Raw genomic sequence first — 16,574 nt, 5'->3', positions numbered from 1 at the left:
AGCCTCCTCCTTTCCCTTGTCTAACACACGTGCGCACACATTAGTCATCTTCTCTCTGCAAGTGTTCACACTACCCTGGCCCTCCGTACGGGATCCAGTTCCCAATGCCTGCAAAGCAAACTTGCTGACCTGGACTAAAGAGCCTTTTTACAAAACAAGGAGCAGAAGTGTGGCATGGTGGCTTGGTGGCACCAGGGATCCAGGTTCGATTCCAGCCTCGGGCAACTGTCTGTGTGGAGTTTGCAAATTTTCCCTGTGTCTGCGTAGGTTTCCTCCCACAGTCCAAAATGTACAGGTTGGGTGGATTGGCCAGGCTAAATTGCTCATAGTTCCAGGTTAGTTGGGTGAGCCATGGAAAATGCAGGGTTCAAGGATAGGGTAGAGAGGTGAATTTGAGAGGGATATTGTTTGGAGGGTCGGTGTGGACTTGTTGGGCTGAATGGCCTGTTTCCACACTGTAGGGATTCTATAGTATACAGCAAAACATGAAGCCAACGTTCACTCTTGGATCAGTTGCATGCCCTCCCACTTTTCCCTTGCACTCTGGACACATCAGTCAGTTACTTACCTTTATCTCACTGCACCAAGTCAGTAAGCAGTCTTTCCAGGCCTGCACAGCTCTCACTAAGGTTAACAAGCACTTTGAGCTCATGGTCTTTCCCTTTGCTGTTTAGTGCCTTCAAATCACTACGTCAGGGCTGTCCCGACAGACCACCCAGGCTGGTCTCCCAAGTTACCGGTGCTGCTTCGCAACAGAGGGAGTTTACACGCTCAGAAACCATCCGTGAAATCCCTTTGGGGCTGTGACCCACTATTTGGGAACTTCCTTTCAGAGTTAATCCATTGTTTAGGGAAAACTAGTTTCTTCTGAAAGAAAATATTAAAAAGCAAAATGCCACGTGCTGGATCCGAAATGAAAATCGAAAGTTTCAGTAGGGTTTGGCAGCATCTGTGCAGAGAGAAACAGCACAGCCAACCTAATTCCCACTATCCACAGCTACATTTAACATCTATTTTCTAGGTTGCAAGTTTGAGTCCATTACGTGGATGACACCTTTGTCATCACAAAACAGAAGAAGTTAGAGGAAACCTACAGCATCATCAACATCCTGACCGGCATAACATTCATAAAAGGGGAGGAGAAAAACAACGACTCCCCTTCCTGGATGTGACAGTGGAACCAACAGTCGACGGAGAACTTCAGACCAGCATGTACAGGAAAGCAACACACACAGACCAGATACTTAACTACAGAAGCAATCATCCCAACAAATGGATCTGTATCAGACATTATTTCAATAGGCCACAACACACTGCAGCACCCAGGAACTACAAACAGCAGAAGAAAAATACCTATACAATGTATTCAAGAAGAAAGGGTACCCAATAAATACAGTCCACCAATTCCTAAGCAACAAGCCAAAACAAGCAGACACAACATGCCCAGAAACTCTAGCCACACTACCATACATCAAAGACATCTCTGAAATGACTCCCAGACTACTATGACCCCTTGGCATCATGGTAGCCCACAAATCTACCAACACACTTAAACAGTGGCTGATGAACCTAAAGGACCCTATACAAACAACCAGCAAAATGAATATCATTTACAAAATATACCATGCAAGGACTGTGACAAACACTAAGTTGGACAGGCAAGCAGAAAACTATCCACCAGGATACACGAATGCCAACTGGCCACCAAAATACATGGGTCAAGATTAGAGTGGTGCTGGAAAAGCACAGCAGGTCAAGCAGCATCCGAAGAGCATGAACATCGACGTTTCGGGCAGGAGCCCTTCATCAGGATTTCCTCAGACGCTGCCTGACATGCTGTGCTTTTCCAGCACCACTCTAATCTTGACTCTAATCTCCAGCATCTGCAGTATCCACTTTCACCACCAAAACAACATGATCCTCTCTCACTAGTATCCTTACATACAGATGAAGAAGGACACACTTCAACTGGGACAATACATGCATCCTGGGACAGTCCAAACTGAGACACACATGGGAATTCCTAGAGGCTAGGCATTCAAACTGGAACTCCATCAATAAACACATCGATTTGGACCCCATTTACCAACCTCTGAGAAAAAGAACTGGAAATGAAAAAAAAAACACTTTAAGAGACTGAGACACACAACAGAAAATGGGACAAAACACCAGTACTTCACCGGAGGCACACTGATGATGATACCTAGCATGGTGACAAAACATCTGCAAACAAACCTTCCAGCTCAGCGAGCAAACTTACAACCTGAACCTCATCCTGAGCTACAAATCTTCTCAAAAATCTATTTTCCAACAAGATCTGTTTTTAATTACTATTACCCTTTGTCTTTTGCTGTGGGTACCATTCACTCATCCCTTCCCGTTCTGTCAACAAGATTAAACCCTATTCAGTTCTAAAGTAGAGTCACATACAGCCTGGAAACAGACTCTTCAGTCCAACCAGTCCATGCTGAACATAATCCCAAACTAAACTCATCCCACCTGATCCAGATTCCTCCAAACCTTTCCTATTCATAAACTTATCTAAATGTTTTTTAAAGATTGTAATTGTGCTCACATCTGAGCACTTTCTGTTGTCATTAAGAACAAAACTGTGTTCATACGTGTTACTGTTTTCAACTCTAAGCCTTGCTTTCATATTCATGACCATGTTTTCTTGTTACTAAGGTACCTTTATTCCTCAATCTTAAAAATATTGTCAGGTCTCTTCCAATATTGTCTACTCACACGTTGGATCATTTTCATAAGTCCTCTTTTCCCAGCTGGGAGGTTGAGATTAATACTCTTCAAAGTCTAGCTTATCCTGCTGTCAAACAAATTTTGTATCCTTCATGTGATGAATAAATTGATCAACAATAGGTTATAAAATGTATGTTTCATTAACTATTATTTTTATGGAAACGTGACATTTTGTTTTCAAATTAAATTTGTTGATACAAAAACAGTGTAGATCTTCACAGATAGCTTTGGTATCCTTTGCTTTGATTTTTTTTTTAAACTGCAGGTCCAAGATGAAATAGATGAAGCCAACATTAAAGCTTTTGAAGAATTAGAGAAGAAGCTAAAAGATATGTAAACTGACCACCTGCATTTTTCAAGATGAATACTGTGAATTTACCAAAATTCTTCTGTGATGACAATTAGATTTGATTCTATGTTGCTGAGGCCCACTCATTGTTTTTAAGTGTAATGCATCTTACAGGAAATATTGACAGTGGCTGTGTGCAATTGGTTGCTTTTCTCCCTGTAGTTTTGCACCTCCTTTTTTCTAACTTTTTTGCACTTTGTCTAACTTCTGAGTGAAAGAAGATAGACAGATTCCACTCCTGTACCAGCTTGTGGGATCAATGCTGTTCCCTGGTTGCACCTTGATATACTTTGTTATGAAGGGAACAAAGCATTGTAATATATTTTTTTCCCCAATCTCCTGTGAGATGTTAAACCTGATCAGTTTTGGGTCATTCATGTGCATCATGACTAACCTTTGGATCCAGTGCCGTTCATTGTTGTCACAGTGATAAGAGCTGAGCATTCGGATAACGATTTGACCATTAATATCCATGCTCTGAAATGTGTTATTATTCCCTATGCACTGTCTACAAAATATTTGACATTTTCCTTGTTAGGCCCTGAAGCCAACATAACAAAGAAGTTCAAGCTTTGCACTGTTTGTACTCAAAGCTCAAAATATTGTGGTTAACCATCAATATGGTGCGGCAGTATTTTGGAGAATAAGACATTGGCTACCCCATCAAAAACAAAATACAAGAATCACCACGTAAAATGAGAGCAAGTGCCATGCAAGGAAGATATATAAAATGTAGTCTTACTGGCATTGTGTACGTGTAAAGTAAATACAATACTTATTTTTTGATGGATGGAAAATTTATTTCTGTAAAAGGCAAGAATGTTTCATGTAAATAAGTTAAAGAAAATTAGCAATTTGCAGTGTTTAATAAAATTAATTTTTGGACACTATGCTCTTGATATTTTTAACCGTCTGCTAGGTGTTTTTGGCTGTGGATTACAAATGTGTAGAAGGAGTAAACCATTAAGTATGTTTGTTACAGTCCAACTAATAGTTTACATTGAAAATTATTCTGCTTTTATTACAAAGAAACTCTCTAGCTAAATATCCTTATTATCCATTTGTGTTTAGTGTTTTATTTCAGTTTAGTGCAACAGTCTCCATCTTGCTGTTACATATTTTTCTAAGTTATAAATAAAGCTTTTTCACCTTAACAGCATAACAGCCTGTGTAGAGTCTAGCTCCTGTTTGATAGGTACGGTGGTGCTTCGAAACAATTACTTTAACTTTATCGAATTGAAATTAAAGATCACTTGAACTGGAGCAAGCATTCAATGCTGATAGCAGTGTTGAAGTTTTAAAGTGTTCATAATGCTCAAACTACTATTGACTGTGCAATACCTTGTTTTCATATATTGTAAGTAGTGGCAAAGCTTGAAAGTAAAAGTTGTAAAAAAGAATGTATACTGTTATCGTTGAAATAAATGAGTTGCAGCTACAATATGATTGAGTTTTATTTGAAGGTGATATATTATTTCCATCACTGTCAGCAATTGAGATGACTTCATGGACTGTGTTGATAATTTCAATGTTGCAAACAGTTTCAAAGGATGTGGGTATTGCTGGCATGATCCGGTATTATTTCCCACATTGAACTGAGAGCCTTCCTAGGCTAAATTAGAGGACAATTAAGAGTCAACCACATTATTGTGGATCTGGAGTCACATGTAGGCCAGACTGGGGAAGGATAGCAGAAATTAGTGAATGAATTTTGTGACAATCAATGATAATTTTATGGTCACCATTACTGAGACTAGTTTTCAATTTCAGCTTTATTCATTGATGCTTGCAGAATTCAAATTTAATGTTGGGATTATGAACTCTTTGACCTATTGCCTGGTTCTCTAGATTACCAGTCCATTGATATTACCAGTACACTACCCTCTGCCCATTCACTAGACTTGGCAACAAATCCTGAGTTTGATCAAAATTTTTCTGCCATGGTATGTAGCAATCCAGTGACATGTCAGACTAGCTCAGCAGAGTTATTCTATCATGGGATTAATTTTTAGTTGGGGCCTTCCAATCACTTTTATACAAGATTCTAAATATCACCTGCAGTTAACGTTTGACGTGTACTTTTCTTGGTATTTTGGAGATGGAGTCGTGACTCCTTTAAGGGGGGGGCACAAAAATGGTCATTTTTGGACAAGTGGGTAAGCCAGTATTAAATGACAGCAACTGATCTGGATTTGGAGCAGAGTTTGTATGAATCTGGCTGCATGTGTATGCATGGCAAAGATCTGCAGATTGTCTCCACCAAGGGTTGTGTTCAATATCTGAATCCTCCAAGTTTCTGTCCCCACTTCAGACACTTAAATTACTTTCAGCAAAGTTAAAGATGACATTATTTGCAATTGTGATCATGGTAGATAATACCTCCTCATTCTTCTTGATCTGTTGGCAGCTTTGAAGTGGTTGACCATACTATCCTCCTTCAACCCTGTCCAGCTGAGCAGAAATATCCTCACTTGCTTCCATTCTTACCAGCTGAATCATAGACAAAGAGCAGTCTGGAGGATCCCTTTTGCTCTCTTCAGATTCTTATCCAGATGCTGCCCCTTGTCAATATCAGGAAATAATTACATCGAAATGCCTATGAGACTGTTCTGTCTCACCACTATTTTTCTCAATTCATCCACTTTTTCGTATTATTTATGTAATAATATTGAAATACTCCAAATTACTACTGGAAAGACTGAGGCCATTGTCTTTTGTCCCTGCCACTACCTCTTTTAACTGGCTACTGTTTCATAACCTGGTAATTGTCTAAGCTGAGCCAGACTCTTTGCAACTTTGATGTTGTGTTGAGCACTAGTCATTATCCATTTCATCATCAAATCTCCTAGTGCCATCTCAATAACATCAACAGACTAACTGTCCCAGCTCATGTTTTGTTAAAGTCTTCCTCTTTGCCATTGTTACCTCAAGACTTGACTGCTTGAATGCTCTATGAGCCAACTTCCCAGCTTCCATTCAGTGTAAACTTGAGCTCATCCCAAACTCTGCAGTTCACATTTTGTGTATATCTAATTCAGGCTTTTTACTTGGTGCTTGCTGGTACTCACTGCCAGCATGAGAAAGCAACAATGCTAACAATGGGGGTGGGGGGGAGATGAAGAGGGAGGGGGGGGTAAGAGGGAGGGGGGGGAAAGAAGAGGGGTGGAGGGGGAAAGAAGAAGGGGGGTGGGGGGGAGAAGGAGGGGGGAGGGGGGGAAAGAAGAAGGGGGGAGGGAGGGAGGGGGAGGGGAGAGAGAGGGGGAGGAGAGAGAGGGAGGGGAAAGGGGAGAGAGGGAGGGGGAAAGGGGAGAGGGAGGGGGAAAGGGGAGAGGGAGGGGGAAAGGGGAGAGGGAGGGGGAAAGGGGAGAGGGAGGGAGGGAGGGGGAAAGGGGAGAGGGAGGGGTGAAAGGGGAGAGGGAGGGGTGGGAAAGGGGAGAGGGAGGAGAGAGAGAGGGGAGAGGGAGGAGGGAGGGGAGGAAAGGAGGGAGGGGAGGAAAGGGGAGAGGGAGGAGGGAGGGAAGGGGAGGGGGAGGAGGGGGGGAGAGAGAGGGAGGGGGGAAAGGGGGGTAGAGAGAGAGGGAGGGGGGAAAGGGGGGGAGAGAGAGAGAGGGAGGGGGGTAAGGGGGGGAGGGAGAGAGGGAGGGGGGAAAGGGGGGGAGGGAGGAGAGAGAGAGGGAGGGGGGAAAGGAGAGAGGGGGGAAGGGGAGAGGGAGGAGAGAGAGGGAGGGGGGAGGAGAGAGAGGGAGGGGGGAGGAGAGAGAGAGGGAGGGGGGAGGAGAGAGGGAGGGAGGGGGGAGGAGAGAGGGAGGGAGGGGGGAGGAGAGAGGGAGGGAGGGGGGAGGAGAGAGAGGGAGGGAGGGGGGAGGAGAGAGAGGGAGGGAGGGGGGAGGAGAGAGAGGGAGGGAGGGGGGAGGAGAGAGAGGGAGGGAGGGGGGAGGAGAGAGAGGGAGGGAGGGGGGAGGAGAGGGAGGGAGGGGGGAGGAGAGAGGGAGGGAGGAGGAGGAGAGAGAGAGGGAGGGAGGGGGAGGAGAGAGAGAGGGAGGGAGGGGGAGGAGAGAGAGAGGGAGGGAGGGGGAGGAGAGAGAGAGGGAGGGAGGGGGAGGAGAGAGGGAGGGGGAGGAGAGAGGGAGGGAGGGGGAGGAGAGAGGGAGGGAGGGGGAGGAGAGAGGGAGGAGAGAGAGGCAGGGGGGAAAGGGGAGAGGGGGGGAGGAGAGGGAGGGGGAGAGGGGGGAGGAGAGAGAGAGAGGGAGGGGGGGAAAGGGGAGAGGGAGGAGAGAGAGGGAGGGGGAGAGAGGGAGGGGGGAAAGGGGAGAGGGAGGGGGAGAAAGGGGAGAGGGAGGAGAGAGAGAGGGAGGGGGAGAAAGGGGAGAGAGAGGAGAGAGAGAGGGAGGAGGAGAAAGGGGAGAGGAAGGAGAGAGAGAGGGAGGGGGAGAAAGGGTGGAGGGAGGAGAGCGAGAGGGGAGAGGCTTGGGGAGAAAGGGGGGAGGGAGGAGAGAGAAAGGGGGGAGAGAGGGGGGAGAGGGAGGGGGAGAAGGGGGGAGGGAGGAGAGAGAGAGAGGGGAGAAAGGGGGGAGGGAGGAGAGAGAGAGAGGGGAGAAAGGGGGGAGGGAGGAGAGAGAGAGAGGGGAGAAAGGGGGGAGGGAGGAGAGAGAGAGGGGAGAAAGGGGGGAGGGAGGAGAGAGAGAGGGGAGAAAGGGGGGAGGGAGGAGAGAGAGGGGAGAAAGGGGGGAGGGAAGAGAGAGAGAGAGGGAGGGGAGAGAGAGGGGAGGGAGAGAAAGGGGGAGGGAGGAGAGAGAGAGAGGGAGGGGAGAAAGGGGGGAGGGAGGAGAAAGGGGGGAGATGGATGGGTGAGAAAGGGGGGAGAGGGAGGGGCGGGAAGAGGGAGGAGACAGAAAAAGAGGGGAGAGGGCGGTAGAGAGAGGGAGGGGAGGGGATGGGGACAGGGGGGGAAGGGAGGGAGAGAGAGAAGGGAGGAAGGGAGGGAGAGAGAGAAGGGAGGGAGAGAGAGAAGGGAGGAAGGGAGGGGGAGAGGGAAGGGAGGGGGAGAGAGAAGGGAAGGGGAGAGAGAAGGGAGGAAGGGAGGGGGAGAGAGAAGGGAGGAAGGGAGGGGGAGAGAGAAGGGAGGAAGGGAGGGGGAGAGGGAAGGGAGGAAGGGAGGGGGAGAGAGAAGGGGGGAAGGGAGAGAGAGAAGGGAGAGGGAGGGAGAGAGGGGGGGAAGAGAGGGAGAGAGAGGGGGGGGAAGGGAGGGAGAGAGAGGGGGGAAGGGAGGGAGAGAGAAGGGGGAAGGGAGAGAGAGAAGGGAGGCAGAGAGAAGGGAGGGAGAGAGAGAGGGGGGAAGGGAGGGAGAGAGAGGAGGGAGAGAGAGGGGGGAAGGGAGGGAGAGAGAAGGGGGAAGGGAGAGAGAAGGGAGGCAGAGAGAAGGGAGGGAGAGAGAGAGGGGGGAAGGGAGGGAGAGAGAGGAGGGAGAGAGAGGGGTGAAGGGAGGGAGAGAGAGGAGGGAGAGAGAGGGGGGAAGGGAGGGAGAGAGAGGGGGGAAGGGAGGGAGAGAGAGGAGAGAGAGAGGGGGGGAAGGGAGGGAGAGAGAGAAGGTGGGGAAGGGAGGGAGAGAGAGAAGGTGGGGAAGGGAGGGAGGGGGAGAGGGAGGGAGAGAGAAGGGGGAAGGGAGGAGAGAGAAGGGGGAAGGGAGGGAGAGAGAAGGGGGAAGGGAGGGAGAGAGAGAAGGGGGAAGGGAGGGAGAGAGAGAGGGGAGAAGGGAGGGAGAGAGAGAGGGGGGAAGGGAGGGAGAGAGAGGGGGAGAGGGAGGGAGAGAGAGGGGGAAGAGAGAGAGGGGGAAGAGGGAGGGAGGGAGAGAGAGAGGGGGGAGAGGGAGGGAGGGAGAGAGAGAGGGGAGAGGGAGGGTGAGAGAGAGAGGGGCGGAAGGGAGGGAAAGAGAGAGGAGGGGGAAGGGAGGGAGAGAGAGAGGAGGGGGGAAGGGAGGGAGAGAGAGAGAGGGGGGGAAGGGAGGCAGTCTTGCAGATATTAAACTTGAGAGAGAGAGAGAGAGGGGAGGCAGTCTTGTAGATTTAAAACACGAGAGACAGAGAGAGACATGACGCAGTCTTGCAAATTTAAAACCTAAGAGAGAGGCAGTCTTATAGATTTAAAACATGAGTGAGAGTTTTAAACCAGAGAGAGAGAGAGAACGCAGTCTTGGAGATTTTAAGCCTGAGAGGGGGAGAGTGAGGAGGCAGTCTTGCAGATTTTAAACCTGAGAGATGGAGAGTGAGGAGGCAGTCTGTAGATTTTAAGCCTGAGAGAGGAAGAATGAGGAGGCAGTCTGCAGATTTTAAACCTGAGCGAGAGGAGGCAGTCTTGCAGATTTTAAACCGGAGCGAGAGGAGGCAGTCTTGTAGATTTTAAACCTGAGAGTGAAGAGGCAGTCTTGTAGATTTTAAACCTGAGAGATGGAGAGTGAGGAGGCAGTCTTGTAGATTTTGAACCTGAACGAGAGAAGAGAGCCTTGTAGATTTTAAACCTGAGAGTGAGGAGGCAGTCTTGCAGATTTTAAACCTGAGAGTGGGAAGGCAGTCTTGTAGATTTTTAACCTGAGAGAGAGGAGGCAGTCATGTAGATTGGAAACCTGAGAGTGAGGAGTCAGTCTTGTAGATTTTAAACCTGAGAGTGAGGAGGCAGTCTTGTAGATTTTAAGCCTGAGAGGGGGAGAGTGAGGAGGCAGTCTTGTAGATTTTAAACCTGAGAGTGAGGAGGCAGTCTTGTAGATTTTAAGCCTGAGAGGGGGAGAGTGAGGAGGCAGTCTTGTAGATTTTAAACCTGAGAGGGGGAGAGTGAGGAGGCAGTCTTGCAGATTTTAAACCTGAGAGTGAGGAGGCAGTCTTGTAGATTTTAAACCTGAGAGGGGGAGAGTGAGGAGGCAGTCTTGTAGATTTTAAACCTGAGAGGGGGAGAGTGAGGAGGCAGTCTTGTAGATTTTAAACCTGAGCGAGAGGAGGCAGCCTTGTAGATTTAAACCTGAGAGTGAAGAGGCAGTCTATTAGATTTTAAACCTGAGAGGGGGAGAGAGAGAAGGCAGTCTTGTAGATTTTTACTCTGAGAGGGGGAGAGTGAGGAGGCAGTCTTGTCGATTTTAAACCTGAGAGAGGGAGAGTGAGGAGGCAGTTTTGCAGGTTTTAAACCTGAGAGTGAGGAGACAGTCTTGTAGATTTTAAACCTGAGCGAGAGTGGAGGCAGTCTTGTAGATTTAAACCTGAGAGGGGGAGAGTGAGGAGCCTACCTTGTAGATTTTAAACCTGAGAGTGAAGAGGCAGTCTATGAGATTTTAAACCTGAGAAGGGGAGAGAGAGAAGGCAGTCTAGTAGATTTTTACCCTGAGAGGGGGAGAGTGAGGAGGCAGCCTTGTCGATTTTAAACCTGAGAGAGGGAGAGCGAGAAGGCTGTCTTGCAGATTTTAAACCTGAGAGAGGGAGAGTGAGGAGGCAGTTTTTGCAGGTTTTAAACCTGAGAGTGAGGAGGCAGTCTTGTAGATTTTAAACCTGAGCGAGAGTGGAGGCAGTCTTGTAGATTTTAAACCTGAGAATGAGGTGTCAGTCTTGCAGATTTTAAACCTGAGAGGGGGAGAGCGAGAAGGCTGTCTTGTAGATTTTAAACCTGAGAGAGGGAGAGTGAGGAGGCAGTTTTTGCAGGTTTTAAACCTGAGAGTGAGGTGGCAGTCTTGCAGATTTTAAACCTGAGAGGGGGAGAGTGAGAAAGCAGTCTTCTAAATTTTAAACCTGAGAGAGGGAGAGTGAGGAGGCAGTCTTGTAGACTTTAAACCTGAGAGTGAGGAGGCAGTCTTGTAGATTTTAAACCTGAGAGTGAGGAGGCAGTCTTGTAGATTTTAAACCTGAGAGTGAGGAGGCAGTCTTGTACATTTTAAACCTGAGAGAGAGGAGTCAGTCTTGTAGATTTTAAACCTGAGAGAGGGAGAGTGAGGAGGCAGTCTGTAGATTTTAAACCTGAGATGGGGAGAGTGAGGAGGCAGTCTAGTAGATTTTAAACCTGAGAGAAGGAGAGTGAGGAGGCAGTCTTGGAGATTTTAAACCTGAGAGTGAGAGAGTAAGGAGGCAGTCTTGTAGATTTTAAACCTGAGAGGGGGAGAATGAGGAGGCAGTCTTGTAGATTTTAAACCTGAGAGGGGGAGAGTGAGGAGGCAGTCTTGTAGATTTTAAACCTGAGAGAGGGAGAGTGAGGAGGCAGTCTTGTAGATTTTAAACCTGAGAGAGGGAGAGTGAGGAGGCATTCTTGTAGATTTTAAACCTGAGAGTGAGAAGGCAGTCTTGTAGATTTTAAACCTGAGAGTGAGGAGGCAGTCTTGTAGATTTTAAACCTGAGAGGGGGAGAGTGAGGAGGCATTCTTGTAGATTTTAAACCTGAGAGTGAGAAGGCAGTCTTGTAGATTTTAAACCTGAGAGTGAGGAGGCAGTCTTGTAGATTTTAAACTTGAGAGGGGGAGAGTGAGGAGGCAATCTGTAGATTTTAAACCTGAGAGAGGGAGAGTGAGGATGCATTCTTGTAGATTTTAAACCTGAGAGGGGGAGAGCGAGGAGGCAGTCTGTAGATTTTAAACCTGAGAGAGGGAGAGTGAGGAGGCATTCTTGTAGATTTTAAACCTGAGAGAGGGAGAGTGAGGAGGCAGTCTGTAGATTTTAAACCTGAGAGGGGGAGAGTGAGGAGGCAGTCTGTAGATTTTAAACCTGAGAGGGGGAGAGTGAGGAGGCAGTCTGTAGATTTTAAACCTGAGAGGGGGAGAGTGAGGAGGCATTCATGTAGATTTTAAACCTGAGAGAGGGAGAGTGAGGAGGCATTCATGTAGATTTTAAACCTGAGAGTGAGAAGGCAGTCTTGTAGATTTTGAACCTGAGAGAGGGAGAGTGAGGAGGCAGTCTTGCAGATTTTAAACCTGAGACGGGGAGAGTGAGGAGGCAGTCTGTAGATTTTAAACCTGAGAGAGGGAGAGTGAGGAGGCATTCTTGTAGATTTTAAACCTGAGAGAGGGAGAACCAGAACGCAGTCTTGTAGATTTTAAACCAGAGAGAGGGAGAGTGAGGAGGCAGTCTTGTAGATTTTAAACCTGAGAGGGGGAGAGTGAGGAGGCAGGCTTGTAGATATTAAAACTGAGAGGGGGAGAGTGAGGAGGCAGTCTTGTAGATTTTAAACCTGAGAGTGGGAGAGTGAGGAGGCAGTCTTGCAGGTTTTAAACCTGAGAGTGAGGAGGCAGTCTTGTAGATTTTAAACCTGAGAGTGAGGAGGCAGTCTTATAGATTTTAAACCTGAGAGGGGGAGAGCAAGAAGGCTGTCTTGTAGATTTTAAACCTGAGAGAGGGAGAGTGAGAAGGCAGTCTGTAGATTTTAAACCTGAGAGTGAGGAGGCAGTCTTGTAGATTTTAAACCTGAGAGGGGGACAGTGAGAAGGCAGTCTTGTAGATTTTAAACCTGAGAGGGGGAGAGTGAGGAGGCAGTCTTGTAGATTTTAAACCTGAGAGTGGGAGAGTGAGGAGGCAGTCTTGTAGATTTTAAACCTGAGAGGGGGAGAGTGAGGAGGCAGTCTTGTAGATTTTAAACCGGAGAGGGGGAGAGTGAGAAGGCAGTCTTGTAGATTTTAAACCTGAGAGGGGGAGAGTGAGGAGGCAGTCTTGTAGATTTTAAACCTGAGAGAGGGAGAGTGAGGAGGCAGTCTTGTAGATTTTAAACCTGAGAGGGGGAGTGTGAGAAGGCAGTCTTGTAGATTTTAAACCTGAGAGGGGGAGAGTGAGGAGGCAGTCTTGTAGATTTCAAACCTGAGAGTGAGAGAGCAAGGAGGCAGTCTTGTAGATTTTAAACCTGAGAATGAGAGAGTAACGAGGCAGTCTTGTAGATTTTAAACCTGAGAGTGAGAGAGTGAGAAGGCAGTCTTGTAGATTTTAAACCTGAGAGGGAGAGAGTAAGGAGGCAGGCTTGTAGATTTTAAACCTGAGAGGGAGAGAGTAAGGAGGCAGTCTTGTAGATTTTAAACCTGAGAGTGAGAGAGTAAGGAGGCAGTCTTGTAGATTTTAAACCTGAGAGTGAGAGAGTAAGGAGGCAGTCTTGTAGATTTTAAACCTGAGAGGGGGAGAGTGAGGAGGCAGTCTTGTAGATTTTAAACCTGAGAGGGGGAGAGTGAGGAGGCAGTCTTGTAGATTTTAAACCTGAGAATGAGGTGGCAGTCTTGCAGATTTTAAACCTGAGAGGGGGAGAGCGAGAAGGCAGTCTTGTAGATTTTAAACCTGAGAGAGGGAGAGTGAGGAGGCAGGTTTTGCAGGTTTTAAACCTGAGATTGAGGAGGCAGTCTGGTAGATTTTAAACCTGAGCGAGAGTGGAGGCAGTCTTGTAGATTTTAAACCTGAGAATGAGGTGGCAGTGTTGCAGATTTTAAACTTGAGAGGGGGAGAGCGAGAAGGCTGTCTTGTAGATTTTAAACCTGAGAGAGGGAGAGTGAGGAGGCAGTTTTTGCAGGCTTTAAACCTGAGAGTGAGGTGGCAGTCTTGCAGATTTTAAACCTAAGAGGGGGAGAGTGAGAAAGCAGTCTTCTAAATTTTAAACCTGAGAGAGGGAGAGTGAGGAGGCAGTCTTGTAGACTTTAAACCTGAGAGCGAGGAGGCAGTCTTGTAGATTTTAAACCTGAGAGTGAGGAGGCAGTCTTGTAGATTTTAAATCTGAGAGAGGGAGAGTGAGGAGGCAGTCTGTAGATTTTAAACCTGAGATGGGGAGAGTGAGGAGGCAGTCTGTAGATTTTAAACCTGAGAGTGAGAGAGTAAGGAGGCAGTCTTGTAGATTTTAAACCTGAGAGGGGGAGAGTGAGGAGGCAGTCTTGTAGATTTTAAACCTGAGAGGGGGAGAGTGAGGAGGCAGTCTAGTAGATTTTAAACCTGAGAGAGGGAGAGTGAGGAGGCAGTCTTGTAGATTTTAAACCTGAGAGAGGGAGAGTGAGGAGGCAGTCTTGTAGATTTTAAACCTGAGAGAGGGAGAGTGAGGAGGCAGTCTTGTAGATTTTAAACCTGAGAGTGAGAAGGCAGTCTTGTAGATTTTAAACCTGAGAGGGGGAGAGTGAGGAGGCAGTCTGTAGATTTTAAACCTGAGAGGGGGAGAGTGAGGAGGCAGTCTGTAGATTTTAAACCTGAGAGAGGGAGAGTGAGGAGGCAGTCTTGTAGATTTTAAACCTGAGAGTGAGAGAGTAAGGAGACAGTCTTGTAGATTTTAAACCTGAGAGGGGGAGAGTGAGGAGGCAGTCTTGTAGATTTTAAACCTGAGAGGGGGAGAGTGAGGAGGCAGTCTTGTAGATTTTAAACCTGAGAGAGGGAGAGTGAGGAGGCAGTCTTGTAGATTTTAAACCTGAGAGAGGGAGAGGGAGGAGGCAGTCTTGTAGATTTTAAACCTGAGAGAAGGAGAGTGAGGAGGCATTCTTGTAGATTTTAAACCTGAGAGTGAGAAGGCAGTCTTGTAGATTTTAAACCTGAGAGGGGGAGAGTGAGGAGGCAGTCTGTAGATTTTAAACCTGAGAGGGGGAGAGTGAGGATGCATTCTTGTAGATTTTAAACCTGAGAGGGTGTGAGCGAGGAGGCAGTCTGTAGATTTTAAACCTGAGAGCGGGAGAGTGAGGAGGCATTCTTGTAGATTTTAAACCTGAGAGAGGGAGAGTGAGGAGGCAGTCTGTAGATTTTAAACCTGAGAGGGGGAGAGTGAGGAGGCAGTCTGTAGATTTTAAACCTGAGAGGGGGAGAGTGAGGAGGCAGTCTGTAGATTTTAAACCTGACAGGGGGAGAGTGAGGAGGCAGTCTTGTAGATTTTAAACCTGAGAGTGAGAAGGCAGTCTTGCAGATTTTAAACCAGAGAGTGAGAAGGCAGTCTTGCAGATTTTAAACCTGAGAGGGGGAGAGTGAGGAGGCAGTCTGTAGATTTTAAACCTGAGAGGGGGAGAGTGAGGAGGCAGTCTTGTAGTTTTTAAACCTGAGAGGGGGAGAGTGAGGAGGCAGTCTGTAGATTTTAAACCTGAGAGAGGGAGAGTGAGGAGGCATTCATGTAGATTTTAAACCTGAGAGTGAGAAGGCAGTCTTGTAGATTTTGAACCTGAGAGAGGGTGAGTGAGGAGGCAGTCTTGCAGATTTTAAACCTGAGACGGGGTGAGTGAGGAGGCAGTCTGTAGATTTTAAACCTGAGAGAGGGAGAGTGAGGAGGCATTCTTGTAGATTTTAAACCTGTGAGAGGGAGAACGAGAAGGCAGTCTTGTAGATTTTAAACCAGAGAGAGGAGAATTGAGGAGGCAGTCTTGTAGATTTTAAACCTGAGAGGGGGAGAGTGAGGAGGCAGTCTTGTAGATTTTAAACCTGAGAGTGGGAGAGTGAGGAGGCAGTCTTGCAGGTTTTAAACCTGAGAGTGAGGAGGCAGTCTTGTAGATTTTAAACCTGAGAGTGAGGAGGCAGTCTTATAGATTTTAAACCTGAGATGGGGAGAGCAAGAAGGCTGTCTTGTAGATTTTAAACCTGAGAGAGGGAGAGTGAGAAGGCAGTCTTGTAGATTTTAAACCTGAGAGGGGGAGAGTGAGGAGGCAGTCTTGTAGATTTTAAACCTGAGAGGGGGAGAGTGAGGAGGCAGTCTTGTAGATTTTAAACCTGAGAGGGGGAGAGTGAGGAGGCAGTCTTGTAGATTTTAAACCTGAGACGGGGAGAGCGAGAAGGCAGTCTTGTAGATTTTAAACCTGAGAGGGGGAGAGTGAGGAGGCAGTCTTGTAGATTTTAAACCTGAGAGTGAGAGAGCAAGGAGGCAGTCTTGTAGATTTTAAACCTGAGAATGAGAGAGTAAGGAGGCAGTCTTGTAGATTTTAAACCTGAGAGTGAGAGAGTGAGAAGGCAGTCTTGTAGATTTTAAACCTGAGAGGGAGAGAGTAAGGAGGCAGTCTTGTAGATTTTAAACCTGAGAGGGGGAGAGTGAGAAGGCAGTCTTGCAGATTTTAAACCTGAGAGGGGGAGAGTAAGGAGGCAGTCTTGTAGATTTTATACCTGAGAGTGAGAGAGTAAGGAGGCAGTCTTGTAGATTTTAAACCTGAGAGTGAGAGAGTAAGGAGGCAGTCTTGTAGATTTTAAACCTGAGAGGGGGAGAGTGAGAAGGCAGTCTTGTAGATTTTCAACCTGAGAGTGAGGAGGCAGTCTTGTAGATTTTAAACTTGAGAGGGGGAGAGTGAGGAGGCAGTCTTGTAGATTTTAAACCTGAGATGGGGAGAGTGAGGAGGCAGTCTAGTAGATTTTAAACCTGAGAGGAGAGTGAGGAGGCAGTCTTGGAGATTTTAAACCTGAGAGTGAGAGAGTAAGGAGGCAGTCTTGTAGATTTTAAACCTGAGAGGGGGAGAATGAGGAGGCAGTCTTGTAGATTTTAAACCTGAGAGGGGGAGAGTGAGGAGGCAGTCTTGTAGATTTTAAACCTG

The 16,574-nt window shown here is 47.2% G+C and overlaps 1 protein-coding gene across 4 annotated transcripts in view; it reads left to right on the top strand.

Annotated features, from left to right (window-relative positions):
- Positions 1-4,547, top strand: part of LOC122541798 (NFU1 iron-sulfur cluster scaffold homolog, mitochondrial-like) — a 39,895-nt gene extending 35,348 nt beyond the window's left edge. For 3 of the 4 annotated variants that reach the window (XM_087982547.1, XM_087982544.1, XM_087982546.1), the window contains exon 8: positions 3,023-4,547. In XM_087982547.1, coding sequence (XP_087838673.1) covers positions 3,023-3,094 — 72 coding nt within the window. In that variant the 3' untranslated portion in view covers positions 3,095-4,547. Of the gene's footprint in view, positions 1-1,021 lie in introns of all 4 variants that reach the window. The other variant, XM_087982545.1, reaches the window with a different exon arrangement.
- The last annotated feature ends 12,027 nt before the right edge of the window (positions 4,548-16,574 follow it).

This window comes from Chiloscyllium plagiosum, unplaced genomic scaffold (assembly GCF_037043375.1).
Source record: "Chiloscyllium plagiosum isolate Xiang-an unplaced genomic scaffold, Cpla_swu_hap1 HiC_scaffold_43, whole genome shotgun sequence".
Classification (NCBI taxonomy): Eukaryota; Metazoa; Chordata; class Chondrichthyes; order Orectolobiformes; family Hemiscylliidae; genus Chiloscyllium; species Chiloscyllium plagiosum.
This window is presented reverse-complemented; position numbering and strand designations above follow the sequence as displayed.